This window comes from Lasioglossum baleicum, chromosome 4 (assembly GCF_051020765.1).
Source record: "Lasioglossum baleicum chromosome 4, iyLasBale1, whole genome shotgun sequence".
NCBI classification, from domain to species: Eukaryota; Metazoa; Arthropoda; class Insecta; order Hymenoptera; family Halictidae; genus Lasioglossum; species Lasioglossum baleicum.
In genome coordinates this window covers 19,123,257-19,139,407 of record NC_134932.1, presented here as the reverse complement: position 1 = coordinate 19,139,407, position 16,151 = coordinate 19,123,257, and the positions used below count along the sequence as shown (strand labels likewise).

General features: G+C 36.4%; 3 protein-coding genes across 17 annotated transcripts; 2 read left to right on the top strand and 1 right to left on the bottom strand.

Moving 5' to 3' along the window:
• Window positions 1-32: 32 nt before the first annotated feature.
• Window positions 33-1,200, bottom strand: Pig-p (phosphatidylinositol glycan anchor biosynthesis class P). The gene is made up of 4 exons (XM_076421944.1): window positions 832-1,200; window positions 460-508; window positions 248-376; window positions 33-174 (listed from the first exon to the last, which is right to left on the bottom strand). The coding sequence occupies exons 2-4, from the start codon at window positions 474-476 to the stop codon at window positions 48-50; spliced, it is 273 nt and encodes a 90-aa protein (XP_076278059.1). The 5' UTR covers window positions 477-508; window positions 832-1,200; the 3' UTR covers window positions 33-47.
• LOC143207971 (transcription elongation factor 1 homolog) lies at window positions 591-1,336 on the top strand. Of its 2 annotated transcripts, none has more exons than XM_076421946.1 (3): window positions 591-768; window positions 1,001-1,126; window positions 1,194-1,336. In XM_076421946.1, exons 2-3 carry the CDS (start codon window positions 1,011-1,013, stop codon window positions 1,324-1,326), a joined length of 249 nt encoding a protein of 82 aa, XP_076278061.1. In that variant the 5' UTR covers window positions 591-768; window positions 1,001-1,010; the 3' UTR covers window positions 1,327-1,336. The 2 variants fall into 2 exon arrangements, with proteins under 2 accessions (XP_076278061.1, XP_076278060.1); XM_076421945.1 differs by lacking the exon at window positions 591-768 and adding an exon at window positions 801-934.
• A 1,113-nt stretch (window positions 1,337-2,449) lies between these two features.
• Window positions 2,450-16,092, top strand: LOC143207959 (uncharacterized). Of its 14 annotated transcripts, none has more exons than XM_076421919.1 (7): window positions 2,450-2,758; window positions 3,833-4,318; window positions 4,392-9,847; window positions 9,922-10,783; window positions 10,868-11,242; window positions 11,336-13,162; window positions 13,235-16,092. In XM_076421919.1, exons 2-7 carry the CDS (start codon window positions 3,919-3,921, stop codon window positions 13,483-13,485), a joined length of 9,171 nt encoding a protein of 3,056 aa, XP_076278034.1. In that variant the 5' UTR covers window positions 2,450-2,758; window positions 3,833-3,918; the 3' UTR covers window positions 13,486-16,092. The 14 variants fall into 14 exon arrangements, with proteins under 14 accessions (XP_076278034.1, XP_076278035.1, XP_076278029.1 ...); XM_076421920.1 differs by having other exon boundaries at window positions 3,826-4,318; XM_076421914.1 differs by having other exon boundaries at window positions 3,768-4,318.
• Window positions 16,093-16,151: the final 59 nt, after the last annotated feature.

Here is a 16,151-nt window from a genome sequence, read left to right as displayed (position 1 = left end):
ACAAAATATTAAATATAACAGTTGAAAAAGACCACAGAATATTTATTTCAATAATAATCAAAAGTCAGCGCGGGTGGGCCAAATTGTTGAATAGTTTCAGTTACCAATATTAAGCTATCAAAGAATGATGTTAATGCTACTCGAACTTTTCTTGCCTCTGTTCCAGAAATTTCTCTACAAATAATAATACACATCAATGTTATAAATATAAAATTGTATAATAAAGATTTCATAAACATAAACTTACACTTTCAATAAATTACTATCTAACGTTAGTTCTTTTGACACGCTACTTCTTGAGGGTTCCTTATCAACTCTAAGTACCTGGTAAACAATTTCCGCTTCCCGTGATGATGGGAAAGGAATAGACAAATTTCTATTTCAACGTTAAGGTTATTTGTAGATTATTATGGAATAATATATACAATATGTTATTATTCCATGTTTTTCAAAGGATACACATTTAAAGTACTCATAGCATTAGAGTGTTAAAAATACAAAACACTGACTGAAAAATATTAAAATATTTTTGAAACCACAACTTAAAAACGTCTTATGTTTTTTTGTGAATGTTACATTGTCACACGAGTGTTTTGAATGTATTTACATAACCAATATTCTACACTCTGCATATATTTACGTATTAGTCTATCATACATTTAATAGCTTTGTTCACTGTGTGTGATTGTAAGAATAAAACGATCAGAAATAATTATCAGAAAAAATTGAAATTCCAAACTAAATAGTTCGGTATTTATATTTGCAAAGGTACGTGTGCTTCCGTGGATACGTATATGTATATAATTCATATATGTGTGGATGTGTACGTACGTATAAGCTGTTTGCGAACTTCACGGCGTTTTACGGCGTCCGGTGATTGTACGCAACAGTTCACAACATAAATACATGCGTGTATATAGTACGAAAGCTTGGTGTAGGTAGTAAATAGGTATATTTTGAATGACTATTTTCTAATATAAACTTGCATAATTTCGAACAGTTAAGGTACAATGGGACGAAGGAAGAGTAAACGAAAGCCTCCGAGTAAAAAAAAAGCTATTCAACCTTTAGATACCCAATTTAATTGTCCGTTTTGCAATCACGAAAAGTCGTGTGAGGTTAAGATGTACGTATACTTAAATATAGTGGTTGTATTTATATTTCATATTTTACTGCTTGTTTTCCATTTCCAGGGATAAACCAAGAAATACAGCAAGGATCACTTGTAGGGTCTGTTTAGAAGATTTCCAAACGACAATAAACTTACTTTCTGAACCACTAGATGTATATAATGATTGGATTGATGCATGTGAGAGTGCAAATTGAACTTTTATTACCACTACATTTCACACATATAAGGCTGTCAAACATTATTAATTTTTTTTTTACTGACATGTTAGCATTCCGCAATATATGGACTAATATCAAACTTATGTGCAATATGCAGATAACAATTTCATGTCATTTATGTTTATAGTTTTTATAGTTTATTGTAATAGGATCTTAGATATTTGTTATTATGTTCAACCAAGTACAGATTTGTACTGATTTTAGTCACTGATTGATATTCGTGTAGCTTTATTTAATATCTATCGTACTTATTCGATAAGTACATGTATGAATGTATACCTATAAAAGTGTTGAGAAAAGTAGTGAAATTATTATAACATGCATAATATTTATACAAAGAACGAAGATATGTAATGTTTTCTACTGTATATCCTTTTAGAATAATCTTTGTGTTATTATAAAACACACGCAAATGAAATAGTTTTTATCACAATGTACTATGATATAAATATTGTATTATCTATATATTAACATAGTGTGATATGTAAAAAGCACATTTTAACAAAAATGTCATTAAGATTAAATAAAATCTGAAATAATGGTTTGGGTTTTTTAAAGATATTCTTTTTAACCACACTGACGTAGAACCTGAAATCTATGATACCGCAAGATGGAAAGTAACAAAATCAATTTTCATATTAATCTGTAAAATACTGTAATATAAATTTTACTTTATATAATCTTATTCTATCTGTTCGAATAAATTATTTTGTTTGCAATTTTAACTTTATTATACTTGCAATACAATTTAGTATTTACTATTTAATAAAATGTATGTTATGTTTATGTTAAATTGGTATTTGCTATTTCAAGTAGAACTCGAAATACTTTTATTTCAAGAGATACGAATTAGAATGAATTAGAACATCATTTATTTCTTAAATTCGAATAGGACTTTTATATTATTACTAATATATGCAAATATAATAGCATATTTCAATACGGTATTCGAAAATCGATGCAAAGTGTGCTAGTACTCTATATCAAGAAGGACGAATCCAATTACGAAATAAAATGAATCATATATCCCTTTACAATTTGAAAGACATATTTTACTTATGTAGTTCCGAGTGCCGTTCCCTCGCGAACACTCAGCGGATGCGTTTTATAGCGCAGCCAAGATGGCGTTCCACCGAGTGGAATATACTTGTTAGAAAAAGTGTGTGAAAAAAATGCCGCGGAAAGCTTGAGAGCGACGCGTGCGAACTTCAGTGAAAATTTGGTGGTAAAGTGAATCCCCGTAGCTTCGTCATGAGGCTCAAGTGAAAAGGAATTGGACGTCGTGGTCGAAACGATGCGTGCATTAACCCGAGTGACAAGGCTTGTTCGCTGATCTTCGGACATTGCGGAGAACCGTGATCGTCGAGCGGCGAACAACGACGCTATGGCGTCTATCAAACGTGTGCATGTGTGTGTCATTATATTTAATTCGTAATTAATGGCTAATTAAACGGTCGTAAATACGGATCGTAGGTCAAATTTGACGTGTGCAAAATACATGACGACGCCGGTTACAAAACGACGCGACTTCCTGGTGTTAATCGTCGAGCCGGATCTCGGCTTGTCCGAAAACAAACATTCTGAGCTGCTTTCATTCTCCCTGTTTGACAGCTCCTACCTTAAATAACTCGGAACATTATGAATACTTTAACGCAACTACTTCGGTTACGTTATCACAAGCTGAGGTGTGCGTTTACTGTAACCTTCTCGTTAAATAATACTGCCCAAGTTGTTGCTGTAGGATTTGTGCAACAATTCGAGAATGTGACTAACTTAATCTTTCAACAAGTGTGTTTAATTGCAAGTGCTTTGAATGATTCATAATTTCCATACTATAGTACTAAAGTTCTTTGCTTTTTCAAGTGTGCATTCATCTTGATTACAATGATCTTAACATCATTTGTAAATGCACGCAATTCCCTTGTATATATTTTTGAACATAAATTCAATATTATTTTCTATTTTGATATTTAGAGAGATTTTCAGTTTATTATTATCATTATTATTATCGTACGTTTGTTTTTGTTTTGTACCACAGTAAACCTTGTTTATCAAGCGGACATATTTACATATGAAATACAAATATACTTATTACACGTGTATATAATTTCAGACGATAGAATATAATTCATCAGTGTATTTTATTCTATTTGAAATTACTGAACATTGTGTTCCGAGATACAGGATGAAATAAATGATCAAATAGGAAATATAATAAACACATGTGTAATGCGAAATATTTTTATTTCATATTTTATGTGTTTTGGTATCGTGACATTTTGTTGTCATTAGTTTAACCCCGTTTTGAGATAAGCGTCTTTTAATTCTATGATTTCTGTATTTATTTGATTGATGTTACAGATTTTTATTATCCTTCTTCTCAACTAGAATTTACAATGGACTATATTTTTTTACAGGCGAAGGAAGATATAAAATTATAAGTAGATAATTTAAGTAATATGGAAAATAATATAGTTTTTAGTGTTATGCAGAAAAGTGTTGAGACATTCCATAATTTCGTATGAAATTTCGAGGAAGCAAATTGTGACTTAATGAACTGTACACATCATGTCTAATAGTTTGGACAGTTTTTTAACACGTATTGGGGACGTCACTATTGAACGTGTGACTCCTCGTTCAGGTCCTAAGTCTAATGAACCAGTACCTTCGAATGAAACATCAACAAATACAACCATGAATAATGTAGAGCCTCAAACAGGAAACGATGAAAGTTCAGAAGAATCTAGTGGTGAAACATCAGACGGAGAACAAGAAAAGAAAAATGATACAATACAGTCAGAGGAAATAGAAGAAATACGTTCAGAGGGTTCTGGAGACGATATGGATTTAGATGAAACAATTGACTCTCAAATTGGGGTAAGGATGGAGTCGGAACGATTGCATCATTCTCAACCTGAAGAGGATGATGAGGAACCAGTTAACATATTGGATACTTTACCATTGGAAGGTATGTATAACATTCTTTCTAAAATTTCATTATACAAGTATACTTTGCTTATGAGTTTTAATTATATTAAAAGGAGCTCCAATAGAAGGCCAAGAAGTATCTGAAGCTGATTTACTCGGAAAGCCAATTTCAAAGGACACGGATGACGAAGACAGTATGGATCATGACAATGACAAACATGAAAGTCATTCGATGGATGATGAAAATACTGAAAACAATAAGAGGCATGCTGAGTCTGAGCTTTCCGATACAGCTAAGAAGAAACAGAGAAAAGACGATGGAAGTGAAGGAGCTACATCGGAATGTGAGTCAAAGGCGGAAAAGAAATTAGCAAATATGAGACGAAACATTCGAGAAGTTATGGACGAGACACAGCTTGACGAAGCTACTTTGTCAGCTCAAAGACAAGAAATGGAACGTCTTCGAAGGGTACAGGAACAACAGAGGATTATTCGTGAAGTTCAAAAACAAATAGCAATAAATAGACAAAACAATAAAACACAGACAAGAGCAATAAGCATATTACAAGGAAAGCAAAATCAAGCGGGAACTACCATTTCACAATCATCTTCATTTTCATCTACACCAGTTCGTTTACCAAATACAGTACTTCTCAAAGTAAATTCTGGATCTGGAACTGTATCTCAAACCACATCTGGTATGCAAGCGAGCCAAATGCAAAGAAGAACATTAGAAAGTTCTCGTTGGCAAAAAGGAAGAGGTGTTTACCAGGGGGCACAAACATCAATTTCTAGGGTTCCAAGTCGTCCCACTGGTCCCAATATGTTGCAACAAAGAATTCGTATGATGACACCTTCAGTGAGCATATCACCTGTGGTTCCTAAGAAAGAACCTATGGATAGATCCGAGTATTATTCAGATTCCGAATTATCAGATATAGAAGCTGAAGAAACATTACGTGAGAAACAGATGCATATAACTAAAAAATTATCTATTGGGCCAAAATCTCAAAAAGCAGCTAAAGGAAAAGACGTGGTTACGATATCTAGTTCTAGTGAGAGTTCGGATGATGACTGTATAGTCTTAAGTGATCCGAGCGGGGAAGAAGAAACAGACAACGAAGATGATCCATCCAATTCTGGGATGCATACCAATGATAGATATAACATTCCGGATGAGCATGGTAGGGTTTTAATTAACGTGGGTCATCCTGAAACTGAGCCCGATGTATTTTTAGCACCGCAAGTTGCACGTATCATTAAACCTCACCAAATTGGTGGTATTCGTTTTCTGTATGACAATATCGTTGAAAGCATTGAAAGGTACAAAACCAGTTCTGGCTTTGGTTGTATTTTAGCTCATAGTATGGGTTTAGGAAAAACTCTTCAAGTTGCTAGCTTTTGTGATATTTTTTTTCGATGTACCACAGCCAAAACAGTTCTTTGTATCATGCCTATTAATACATTGCAAAACTGGCTAGCAGAGTTTAATATGTGGTTACCATACGATGATCTTAACGCTCCAGAAAAGAGTCCTAAGGCGTTGAATGTCAAGTCCGAGCCTGGTGTAGAACTTAAGCAAGAAGTTAAGGATGAATGTGGAAATCAGAGTGATCTATCAAATATATCTAGGCCTATTAGTACAGAATCAGCACATCGTTTTGGACAAGAAAACCCATCGCAACCTCTGAACATTATGCCGGAGAATCCTTATACTCATCAAGGTTATGAAACCCATAATATGATGCCCAGCTACATGCAAGACAGTATGTTAAATAAAAATATGTCGGATCCACAAGTACACGTCAACGAGAATTATCAAGCAGACATTTCACAAAATACAATGTTCAATACAAACCCTAATCCAATGTCTAATTTTGAGTCTATGAAATCAGAAGTAAATTGTCATACCATGCAACAAAGACCAAGTTTGCCGGATACAAAGTTTGGAGTAGATAGTCAGAGCTCTGGTAATATATATCCTGGTTTGGAAAATCGGCCACAACCTCCTCCTATGTACTCCAACATGGAAAATCGAAATCCTGGTACTTTGTATTCTGGACCAGAAAACCATCACTCTGGACCAATGTACCCAAATTATGATAATTCTACCAACACTTTTCCTAATTATACAAGGCTGACTCAAGAATCGGATCAGGATTCAAGAAAGGAATGCTTCAAAAATGCTATTCCTCCATTAAATACAGAAGTTAATGTAAAGAAAGAACCAGAAGAAATAGTGAAAAAGGAAGAAGGCACTTGTACAACAAAAGAGGAAATAATGAATGAAGAGAAAAAAGAAGTGGAGAAAGTTAAAACACCGGATTCTGTAGACTCTCCTATTGGAATGAAATTAAGACCAAGACATTTTCGGCTGCATATTTTAAATGATTCTCATAAAACAATGACAGCAAGGGCCAAAGTAATTCAAGAGTGGCAAGTAGGAGGTGGTGTTTTATTAATTGGCTATGAGTTATACAGACAGTTATCTTTAAAAAAGCCGAATAAAGCAAAGAAAAAACGTGGGCAACCTTTTAAAGATACCGTTGACGTTGAAGAAGAAGATAAGAATAAAGGATTATTAAATGAGATGCATGCAGCTCTAGTTAATCCTGGACCTGATTTAGTTATATGCGACGAAGGTCATAGAATAAAAAATTCTCATGCGAGTATTAGTATGGCTTTGAAACAAATGCGCACGAAACGTAGGATTGTATTAACTGGTTATCCATTGCAAAACAATCTTTTGGAGTATTGGTGCATGGTGGACTTTGTAAGACCCAATTACTTAGGAACTAAGAGTGAGTTTTGCAACATGTTTGAAAGGCCCATACAGAATGGACAGTGTATTGACTCAACCCCGCAAGATATACGGCTGATGAGGTATCGTGCACACGTGTTGCATGCTTTATTAGAAGGTTTTGTACAACGAAGATCGCATTCTGTACTACAAGTTTCATTGCCACGTAAAGAGGAATATATTCTTCTTGTTCGGATGACAACACATCAACGAAAGTTATATGACACGTTCATGAATCAGGTGGTTAAAACTCGGGCTGTTCCAAATCCCTTGAAAGCTTTCGCTGTATGCTGCAAAATTTGGAACCATCCTGATATTTTATATCATTTTCTACGTAAGCGACAAACTAACGAAGAAGATGATCTAGATTTGGAAGAAACGATTGGTGAGAAACCTGCTGCTGGTGGAGGAAAACGTTCGAAAGCTCGTCAGCCAAAGGGGGAACCGAAAAAGGGAAAGAAAACAAGCACGACTATAAAAAATAAACCTGCAGCTAGTGTGCAACCTAATGCTTCGTCATCATCAAACACTGACAATGTGGAATCTGATAATACTCATGCTGCTTCAAAACAAAACAATTACTCCAATTATTCTATGCCGATGAATAATAATTCGGGATACCAAAATTCAGTACCACAAAATTCTTATCCCCATGGTTATCAAAATTATAGATCGAATGATCAAAATTCATATTACAAAAATGATAATAACCATGGAGAATACAATGAATTTTACAATAATCAAGGATCACAAAGATATGGAAATCAACCGTTTCAAACGTATTCGCAAACTCCGGGATACAATGCTTCTCAAAACTATCCAAATCAGTCGCAAAATTATGTTCCAAATAATGAGCAATCTGGAAACACTCATTCACAGAGATACCCAACTGCACCATCTAATTCGGAATTTCGTCCAGATCAGAATCAGGGAAATAATTATGAGGTACCTGGAATGTTTTCACGTCCGTCTTATCCTTATCAAGATCATGGACGTAATTATACATCAAACTTAAATCAAGGATCAAGTAATTATCCTCAGGTTCCAAATCAGCCTTCTTTTCAATCTCAAATGCCAAATCAATCTACGAATATGTCAATGCCTGATTATTCTTCATACACACCGAATCAGGGTCAAAATTATAATTCTACACCGGCTCAGTCAAATACAATGTACACACGCGGTGAAAACCAACCACTGCAAAATTCCACAATGGGATACGGCACGAATCAACAAAATCAAAATGCAACTTCTCAAACTCCAACAGCTGGATATCTTCCAAATCAACAAGGGCAGGGAACAACGCCCGGCCAAAATCGTGGCTTCTCGCCGAATCAACAAAATCAGAATCTCAATTTGCAAAATTCCTCTCATAACTATACTGGTCCACAGCCTCAAAATATACCACTATCTAATCAATCTCACAATTATCCTACTCAAGTAAGTACCAATTCTTCGCCACAGTCATCACTTCCTTTTAATCAGCAAACACCAAATCCAATGGCCCCAAATCAGCCTAATCCTTATATGACGAACTCATCGAATCAAGGTCCGATTCCACAGAACCAAATGCGTGGATATTCTGCAACAGCTCAGAATCAAATAAATGTACCACCAAATGCATCGTCGTATCCTACAGGACAACCACCTTCGAATGCTCCTACCCAAACACATGGGTACCCTCAAGACCAACAGGGCCCAGTTTCGAATCCACAAAATACCATGCATGGTTATTCACATCTTGTATCTTCGTCAGGATCACAAACCCAGTCTTCATATCCACCCAATACACAAAACCCAACAGGACCTCCTCCAGGTCCAAATCATGCATATGGGTCTACTCATCAAGGCTCAGCACCAATGCCACAAACTCCAACTCATAGATATGGGACTACTCAGCAGGGGCAAGTGCCACAGCCTCAGAATCAGCCCCTTTCATATCCTCAAAATCAACAAACACCGGCTCCTTCGTTAAATCAAAACGATCAACTTTACTCTAGGCCGGATAGCCAACAACAAAGTCAAAATTATGCACCAGCATCTAGTACAGCTCACGAGTTTCCATCCGATCGGCAAGGAGGAAATTCGTCGTCTAGTTCGACGAATAATTATTCGGTAAATCCACCTCAGTCACAAAATCCTGTTTTGTCAAATTATTCAGCAGATGGTGCGCATCAGAATCAAGTAGGCCAAATGAAGGGATCAGAAGATCCTTATTGGCAAAGAAATTATTCTCAACCATTTAGATCTGAACAGTGTAATGATCCGTATTACCGAGATGTAAATCCAAATGTGAACAGATATCAGAATAATTACTTTCCACCTCAAAATTATCAGAATCAATTTAACGAGTATGGTAATAATCATAACTCGGATGTGAATTCACGTACAGATAATTCAAAACCTCCACAGTCTGCGAACCATATTCAAAATTCAGGTACTTGTGACAAAAATAGCAAAGAAATGACGTCGAGTATTGGTGTACAGAGCCAGCCAATACATCAAAGTAGCGTGTCTACAAGTTCAAGCTATAGTTCGGAATCAAGTTGTCAAACTACTGTCTCTAGATCTGTGCAAAGTATTGGTTCATCTCATAGTCCACGACTGAATCAAACTGATTTGATAAAGGAAGATGATAGGGAAAAAGAAGATCTGTTGGACAAAGATAAAGAGGATAAATCGGATGATGAAATTCTTACAAAAGACGAAGAAAAAGATTGTAAGAGTTCTCCAGGAGGAAAAGAAGATCCCGGAATACCATATGATTGGGTAAATATAATGTACATGAAGATTAAACTGTGCTACATATGAACAGAATTTAATCAACTCCTTTTTGTTTCCAGGCAACAGAATTAATGAAGGGTTACGTACCGGGATTGATTGACGCGTCTGCAAAGATGACAATTTTCTTCTGTATTTTAGAAGAAGCAATTAAGCTCGGCGATCGTGTTCTAGCGTTCTCTCAGTCTCTATTTACATTGGATCTCATTGAAGATTTTTTAGCTAGAAATAGTTTAAAGTATCCAGATGGACAAACAGATGCATGGATCAAGAATGTAAACTATTATAGATTAGACGGAAGTACCAGCGCTCTAGAAAGGGAGAAGCTTATCAATGAATTTAACAACAATCCAAAAATACATCTTTTTCTCGTTTCGACGCGTGCTGGTTCGCTAGGTATTAATCTCGTTGGTGCGAATCGTGCGATTGTTTTCGATGCTTCTTGGAATCCCTGTCACGACACGCAAGCTGTGTGCAGAGTTTACAGATACGGTCAACAGAAACCTTGCTTCGTTTACCGTTTAGTTACTGACAATTGTTTAGAAAGAAAAATATATGACAGACAAATTAGTAAACAGGGGATGGCGGACCGAGTTGTTGATCAATGTAATCCGGACGCCCATCTATCACTGAAAGAAGCAACTACATTGTCTTGGGATTGGGAAGAGGATAGTCAAGTACAAGATTTTTCGCAGACTAAGGATAGTTATACCGATGAAGTGATGCATCGTGTATTGGAACGGCATTCTTCTTTGTTAACGAAGCAGCCGTTCCATCATGAAAGCCTTCTTGTAGACCGAAAGGACAAAAAGCTTAGTCAAGCTGAGAAACGATTAGCGCGTCGAGGATACGAACTCGAAAAAATGGCTGCCAATTGTTCAAGACCTAGTTATAATTATGTGCCCGGAAACACTGCAACACGCGGTACGATTAATTTTGCTTCGATATTTGAATTACTTGAATTATTTTAATCGAATTGTTTGTACTTTATGGAATTTATTATTGTAGCAGGAGGATTACAAATTAGAGCAATTCGAGGTGGTGATAGCAGTACAACATCCAAACCGGTCGCATCCGTCAGACCAATGCAACAACGTGGTGCCGAGGGCTTGAGTACCCGTGGTGTGACCGGAAGTCGATGGATACCGGCGGAAGTATGGCAGAGACAAGGGATGAGTGCACAAGAAATGACGTTACCATTGGATGTTGTTATACCTACTAATTCACCTGATAAAGGAAGCATTGTTTTGAAAGCTGGTCAACGAGTAATGGTTCTGAAGAGTCCCAAAGGAATTTACATGCAGTTAGAATCTGGAAAAATTATAGCGATTCGAACGGCTCTCAAGTTGAATCAACAGAAACGAGAAGAAGAACCTAAAAAGGGTGTGTTAAGATTTCAATTGCATTATCGTTATAATTTATTGCTATTAACAATTTTTTTGTTTAAACGCGTTCTTAATATATGCTTGTTTGTAGGTATATCATCAATGGGACAGAGAAATTCTTCTAAGCCCGAGGTTGGATTTCCATTAAGAAATAATTCGGCCATATCTATAATACCGAAGTCGTCTTCAAGTAATCAACCGAGTGGTCGTTCGATTACTAAACCCGGAAGTGGTCCTAATTATAGGCCGTTTGCAGACAAAGAAGTTTCAAAACGACCGAAACCTGTCGCTACCGCGACTGCTAAGCCTTATTTGAGTCAAGTTAATTTGACGAATCAAGTATCTCTCTCGAGGTTACCGAAAGTCAAGCAAGAACCTGTAGATCATTCGACGCTTGGAGAAAATTCAAACTCGTCGGATGGTCAAGTCAGAACGGAACAAAGAGTCGAAGAAGTTCGATTGGAAGATGTTGTTGCGGAAGTAAGTTCAAATACTGAATATAGTCCTTCCAATCATAATAGGGTGCCCAACACCGATATCGATACGTCTCTGCAGAAGTCATCCGAAGAAAATAGTCAAGTATACTCGTCGGATTCTGTGATGGCACAAGGTGTTCAGACACAGCACGATCAGGCGGAAACTGAATTGACATCGAAACTTAACAAACAGTGTTCTCCCTCGATTGAAAACCAGGTCTCGAAAGCAAATGATAGATTAACAAACTATGGTCATGCTTTTCCAAATCAGCAAGATAACAGGGATTCCTCGAACGATGAGATTATAATCGAAGATTCGCCACAGGTACCGCCCCAAATACAGGCACAAGTACATTCTCAAATACCTTCGCAAATGTCATCGCAGATAACGCAGCAAGTACCGCCTCAAATTACGTCTCAAGTATCTCAAGTAACGTCGCAGGTACAACCACAGATATCACCTCAAGTACCACCGCAAGTACCGCCGCAGGTACAGCTACAGATACCGCCTCAAGTACCTTCGCAAATATCGCCACAGGTACAGCCACAGATACCTCCGCAAGGACCGTCTCAAGTTCCACCGCAAGTTACGCCGCAAGTTACGCCACAGGTGCCGTCGCAGGTGCCGCCTCAAGTATCTTCACAGATACCGCCACAGATACCGCCACAGGTACCGCCACAGGTACCACCACAAGTACCTCCGCAGGTATCATCGCAAATGTCGTCGCAAGTTGGAACACAAGCAACTTCTACGCCGTTAACACCGCTATTAACACAACAACAATCTGCACCATCAACGATGCAAGCACCACCATCTTCACTGCGAGGTACAGAAGTTCCGAAAGGAATATCAGATTCGACTATTGGTTCTTCTGCTACCTCTGTATGCACTGGAACGAATACAATGACTTCTCCAAAAATGCTGGAATCGAATATACGTGAGACGACACCTATGCAAGGAGAACCTAATGTTCCACAAGGATATCCTTATGCACAATATCCCCGGTACTACGATTATAGTGATCCGAGATCGCGATCATTATCTTCCCCTTACGGCACTTATTTCCCTGGCGTACCGCCTCACACGACAAATCCAAGATTGCCAATGGACACTGCTAAAACGCAATCGGAGTTAGGAAAGCCAATGGAAGATAGAGCGATGATAAATGTACCTCCGACATATTCGCAAGTACCTAATATTACTGCCAAAACAATAGCAAATACGACGGAATCGAAAGGCGCAGAATCAGTGGTAACAACAACGGCCACTACTACTACTACTACTACTACCACCACTAATAGGGATGACACCCATATACCTACTGCGTTCAGTCACCCTACGAGTAGCCGGTATCCTGGACCTTATCCGCCAGGGCCGTATGACCCATATACACAGCATTATCCTCCAGCACCAGGTTCTTCAGCAGCTTATCCGCCAAGTGGTATGTCTATATAACTTATATCACGTTATATATTACTAAGCAAATTCTTGAATTTGAATTTGTGATGTATAGGTGCGCCTGGGTATCCGGCATACGGCGGCCCGACTTACAATACAGATTACGCTCGCATGTATTCAGCATTTCATGGTCCACCTCCACCAGCAGACCCTTATATACATAGAGGTTACGCTCCTCCTTCTTCACACCCGCCTAATTACTATCCTCCATTCCCACATCCACCGCCACCTTATCCCAATTACTCGTTTTTATCGCCATATCCAAACCCTAATATGTCTAGTGAGCCGCAACCACCTGCTCAGTAGGAAAAGTCACGTGGTATCTCGAATGAACAATTAGTATATAATAATTTCGTAAAATGTCGCATATTGCGAAAGTTTGAAGGCTGTCGCGGTTCAGAAGCTTAATAGACTGAAGCTGTAAAACGCATTGATGTAAATATTTAGTCACAAGTATTGTATTAAGGTAATCACAAATTTACGTGGGTACTTTTCCGGAGTGCCGATTTTATGTCGAGAGAAACGAGATGATCCTTATTAACTTTGAACTGTGCAATTTGTTAAAATGTTCAAAATATTTAGCCTGAAATGCCATGCCGTTTTACGATGCATCTATTCGACTAAATAATGTGTCAGTGTTTAGAAGGCATCAACTAATTTCTCGATTCGATATTCCATGGTTCCATGGATGTTCTGATGTTTCTTATGCTTTCTTATGCAAATACATTCATTGTTCGTTATTCTCAAGTTAAAAATCGATATAATTGATTAGCAATAAAAAAGTTATACCAGAAATATCGAATGGGAAAGAAGCTTGTACTTTCTAAATAGCTGATAACGTAAAGAAGGAAGGAATGCTGTACACTATCGTTTAGCTTTGTGCATAAATGCTATACCGATCACTTTTATATATACCATAAGGAAAGAATGGAGAAAAATGGTTCTGATTAAATGCAGTACTCAGAAAAATACAAAGACTAAGGAAAAAGGAGAAACACATTGTTCATAAAATTTTATACATCAGCATTCCATCTTCGATTTTATATATACTTAAAAATAGAAATATAAAGCGCGTTAAAGTTAACTGATTCTTCCTCTTAAGTTAATGTACGAAGAGTGATGGATATTTATCAATTATTTCCAAATGATATTATTTAAAATGCTTAAGAAGTTACCGATATTTTGTGAACAGTAGCATATTAAATATAGCTATATGTAGAAGTTAATACTTTAATTAAACCATTGTGTATACTCTCGCAAAGAGATTTCTTGTATAATGTGTTCCCACATTATTCATCACTCTTCCATAAGAATAAATTTCAGACTGCGCATCGTTATTTCGGTTCTCATAGCTATTAATATTGAAACAGTGGGATTAGGCTTCATTTACACAATATGCTCTGAATCTATGTGTCACCTCTGACTTTTTACATACATTATACGTACAGTATTCACATGGAACATTTAGCAGCCAGTATACAGTTTACAGCATCCTTAGCAAGTTGTATATGGACTATGTATTACTACTAAACGTTACGGTTTCTGAAATAGATAATCTCATAGTAGCATGTAGGGTTGTTGTTAACTAGGATGTCTTGCAGTTCATGACTGTCTTGAATAATAGATAAAAAAGAAGGGAAAGGGAGAACCATGATTTTCAGAAGCGACTTTTCAAACTCGGAACTGTGATATTTTGTCATATATTCTCGTGTAACATTTTTGCTTGTATATTTTTATTTGGACACAAAGTCTGACTTTGGTCCACGCGTGAAACTATAGAAGCGAGAAGTTATAATTACGATTGTTAGTGTACTGGATCGGAATTGTGCATTTATGTTAACGTAAGTCAATCGGGAGTCCGGGCACGAGATTTTTAATCGATTTTCCAAGTGGGATGTAGAGCCGCGTATATGTTTATCATGGTGCTCCCTCTGAACATTATAGACGAATTATTATGAAGAATAAGCACTCATGCTGAACACTATTAGTATGTATTTATCATCGAATCTGTCCCGTGTTTGCTATATTGGAAAGATTAGAAGCATCTTACATGTTGATACGTGTTATGGCTGCACGTTCTCTAGTTCTAAGTGTACAGGTATATACATGGCACGATATTAACGTAAGATGCATGTCTGCAAACAAGCGACAGAATCTATTGTAAAATACATACCGAATTATATTTACGGAAGATGAGAACAATTATTTTGTCTCTGTTATAGCTTTTTTGCCATTTACATACTTGTAAATACCCATTATTTACATTTCATACTTTATTTATTACTATATATTATCCATTATTATCGCTTTTTTTGATGTCAGAGTATTGCTCTTATGTAAAATAAATTGTTTACACTGATCAAGAGATTGTTTTTGATTGTAGCATTGTTATACAGAAAGATTGAAGCATATATATATATAAATATACATATATATAATTGTTTGTATAACGTTTACCCTTACGTCTGACCAACCATTTGACTTGGAATTAACACATGGTGCATGTAAATGCGTAGAATTAAGATCTATTACTTATATGTGAAATGATAAGATTGTAATTAAGAAATGAATCTACCAGTAAGATCTTTTAACGTGGTAGCACGAATGAAACATTCTTCATTACACACTATCCTCTATACGCATTATGTGATTTAATGTGTTACGTGGAAGCTAGGTTTATAGAAAAGTTATAATTCATAAGAAAAAATTCGTAGAAGAAAAATATCAGACACACAGCAGCTTTTTTTATATATCATTTTTTTCTAATTGTAATTTTTCTATAGACCGTGCTACAGTGTTCTACGAAAATAAAATCATTCGGAATTAAGAAAAAAAACAATTCTTTTCTTTTTGTAATATATAAGTTGGTTTGGTGATACTTCACTAATTTAATAAAAAAACCTGATAAACTTATGATTACGTGTAATGTGCGTCACATTTTGTATTCTTTATTCTCTTTTTTAGCCATGAAT

Excerpts from the sequence above, each read along its gene's own strand:
- LOC143207971 (XM_076421946.1), top strand. The coding sequence starts at position 1,011 with ATGGGACGAAGGAAGAGTAAACGAAAGCCTCCGAGTAAAAAAAAAGCT. Across the intron at positions 1,127-1,193 it reads AAGTCGTGTGAGGTTAAGAT|GGATAAACCAAGAAATACAG; the intron begins GTACGTATACTT and ends TTCCATTTCCAG.
- LOC143207959 (XM_076421919.1), top strand. The coding sequence starts at position 3,919 with ATGTCTAATAGTTTGGACAGTTTTTTAACACGTATTGGGGACGTCACT. Across the intron at positions 11,243-11,335 it reads AGAAGAAGAACCTAAAAAGG|GTATATCATCAATGGGACAG; the intron begins GTGTGTTAAGAT and ends GCTTGTTTGTAG. Across the intron at positions 13,163-13,234 it reads AGCAGCTTATCCGCCAAGTG|GTGCGCCTGGGTATCCGGCA; the intron begins GTATGTCTATAT and ends TGTGATGTATAG.
- Pig-p (XM_076421944.1), bottom strand. Across the intron at positions 175-247 it reads GATAGTAATTTATTGAAAGT|AGAAATTTCTGGAACAGAGG; the intron begins GTAAGTTTATGT and ends TATTATTTGTAG.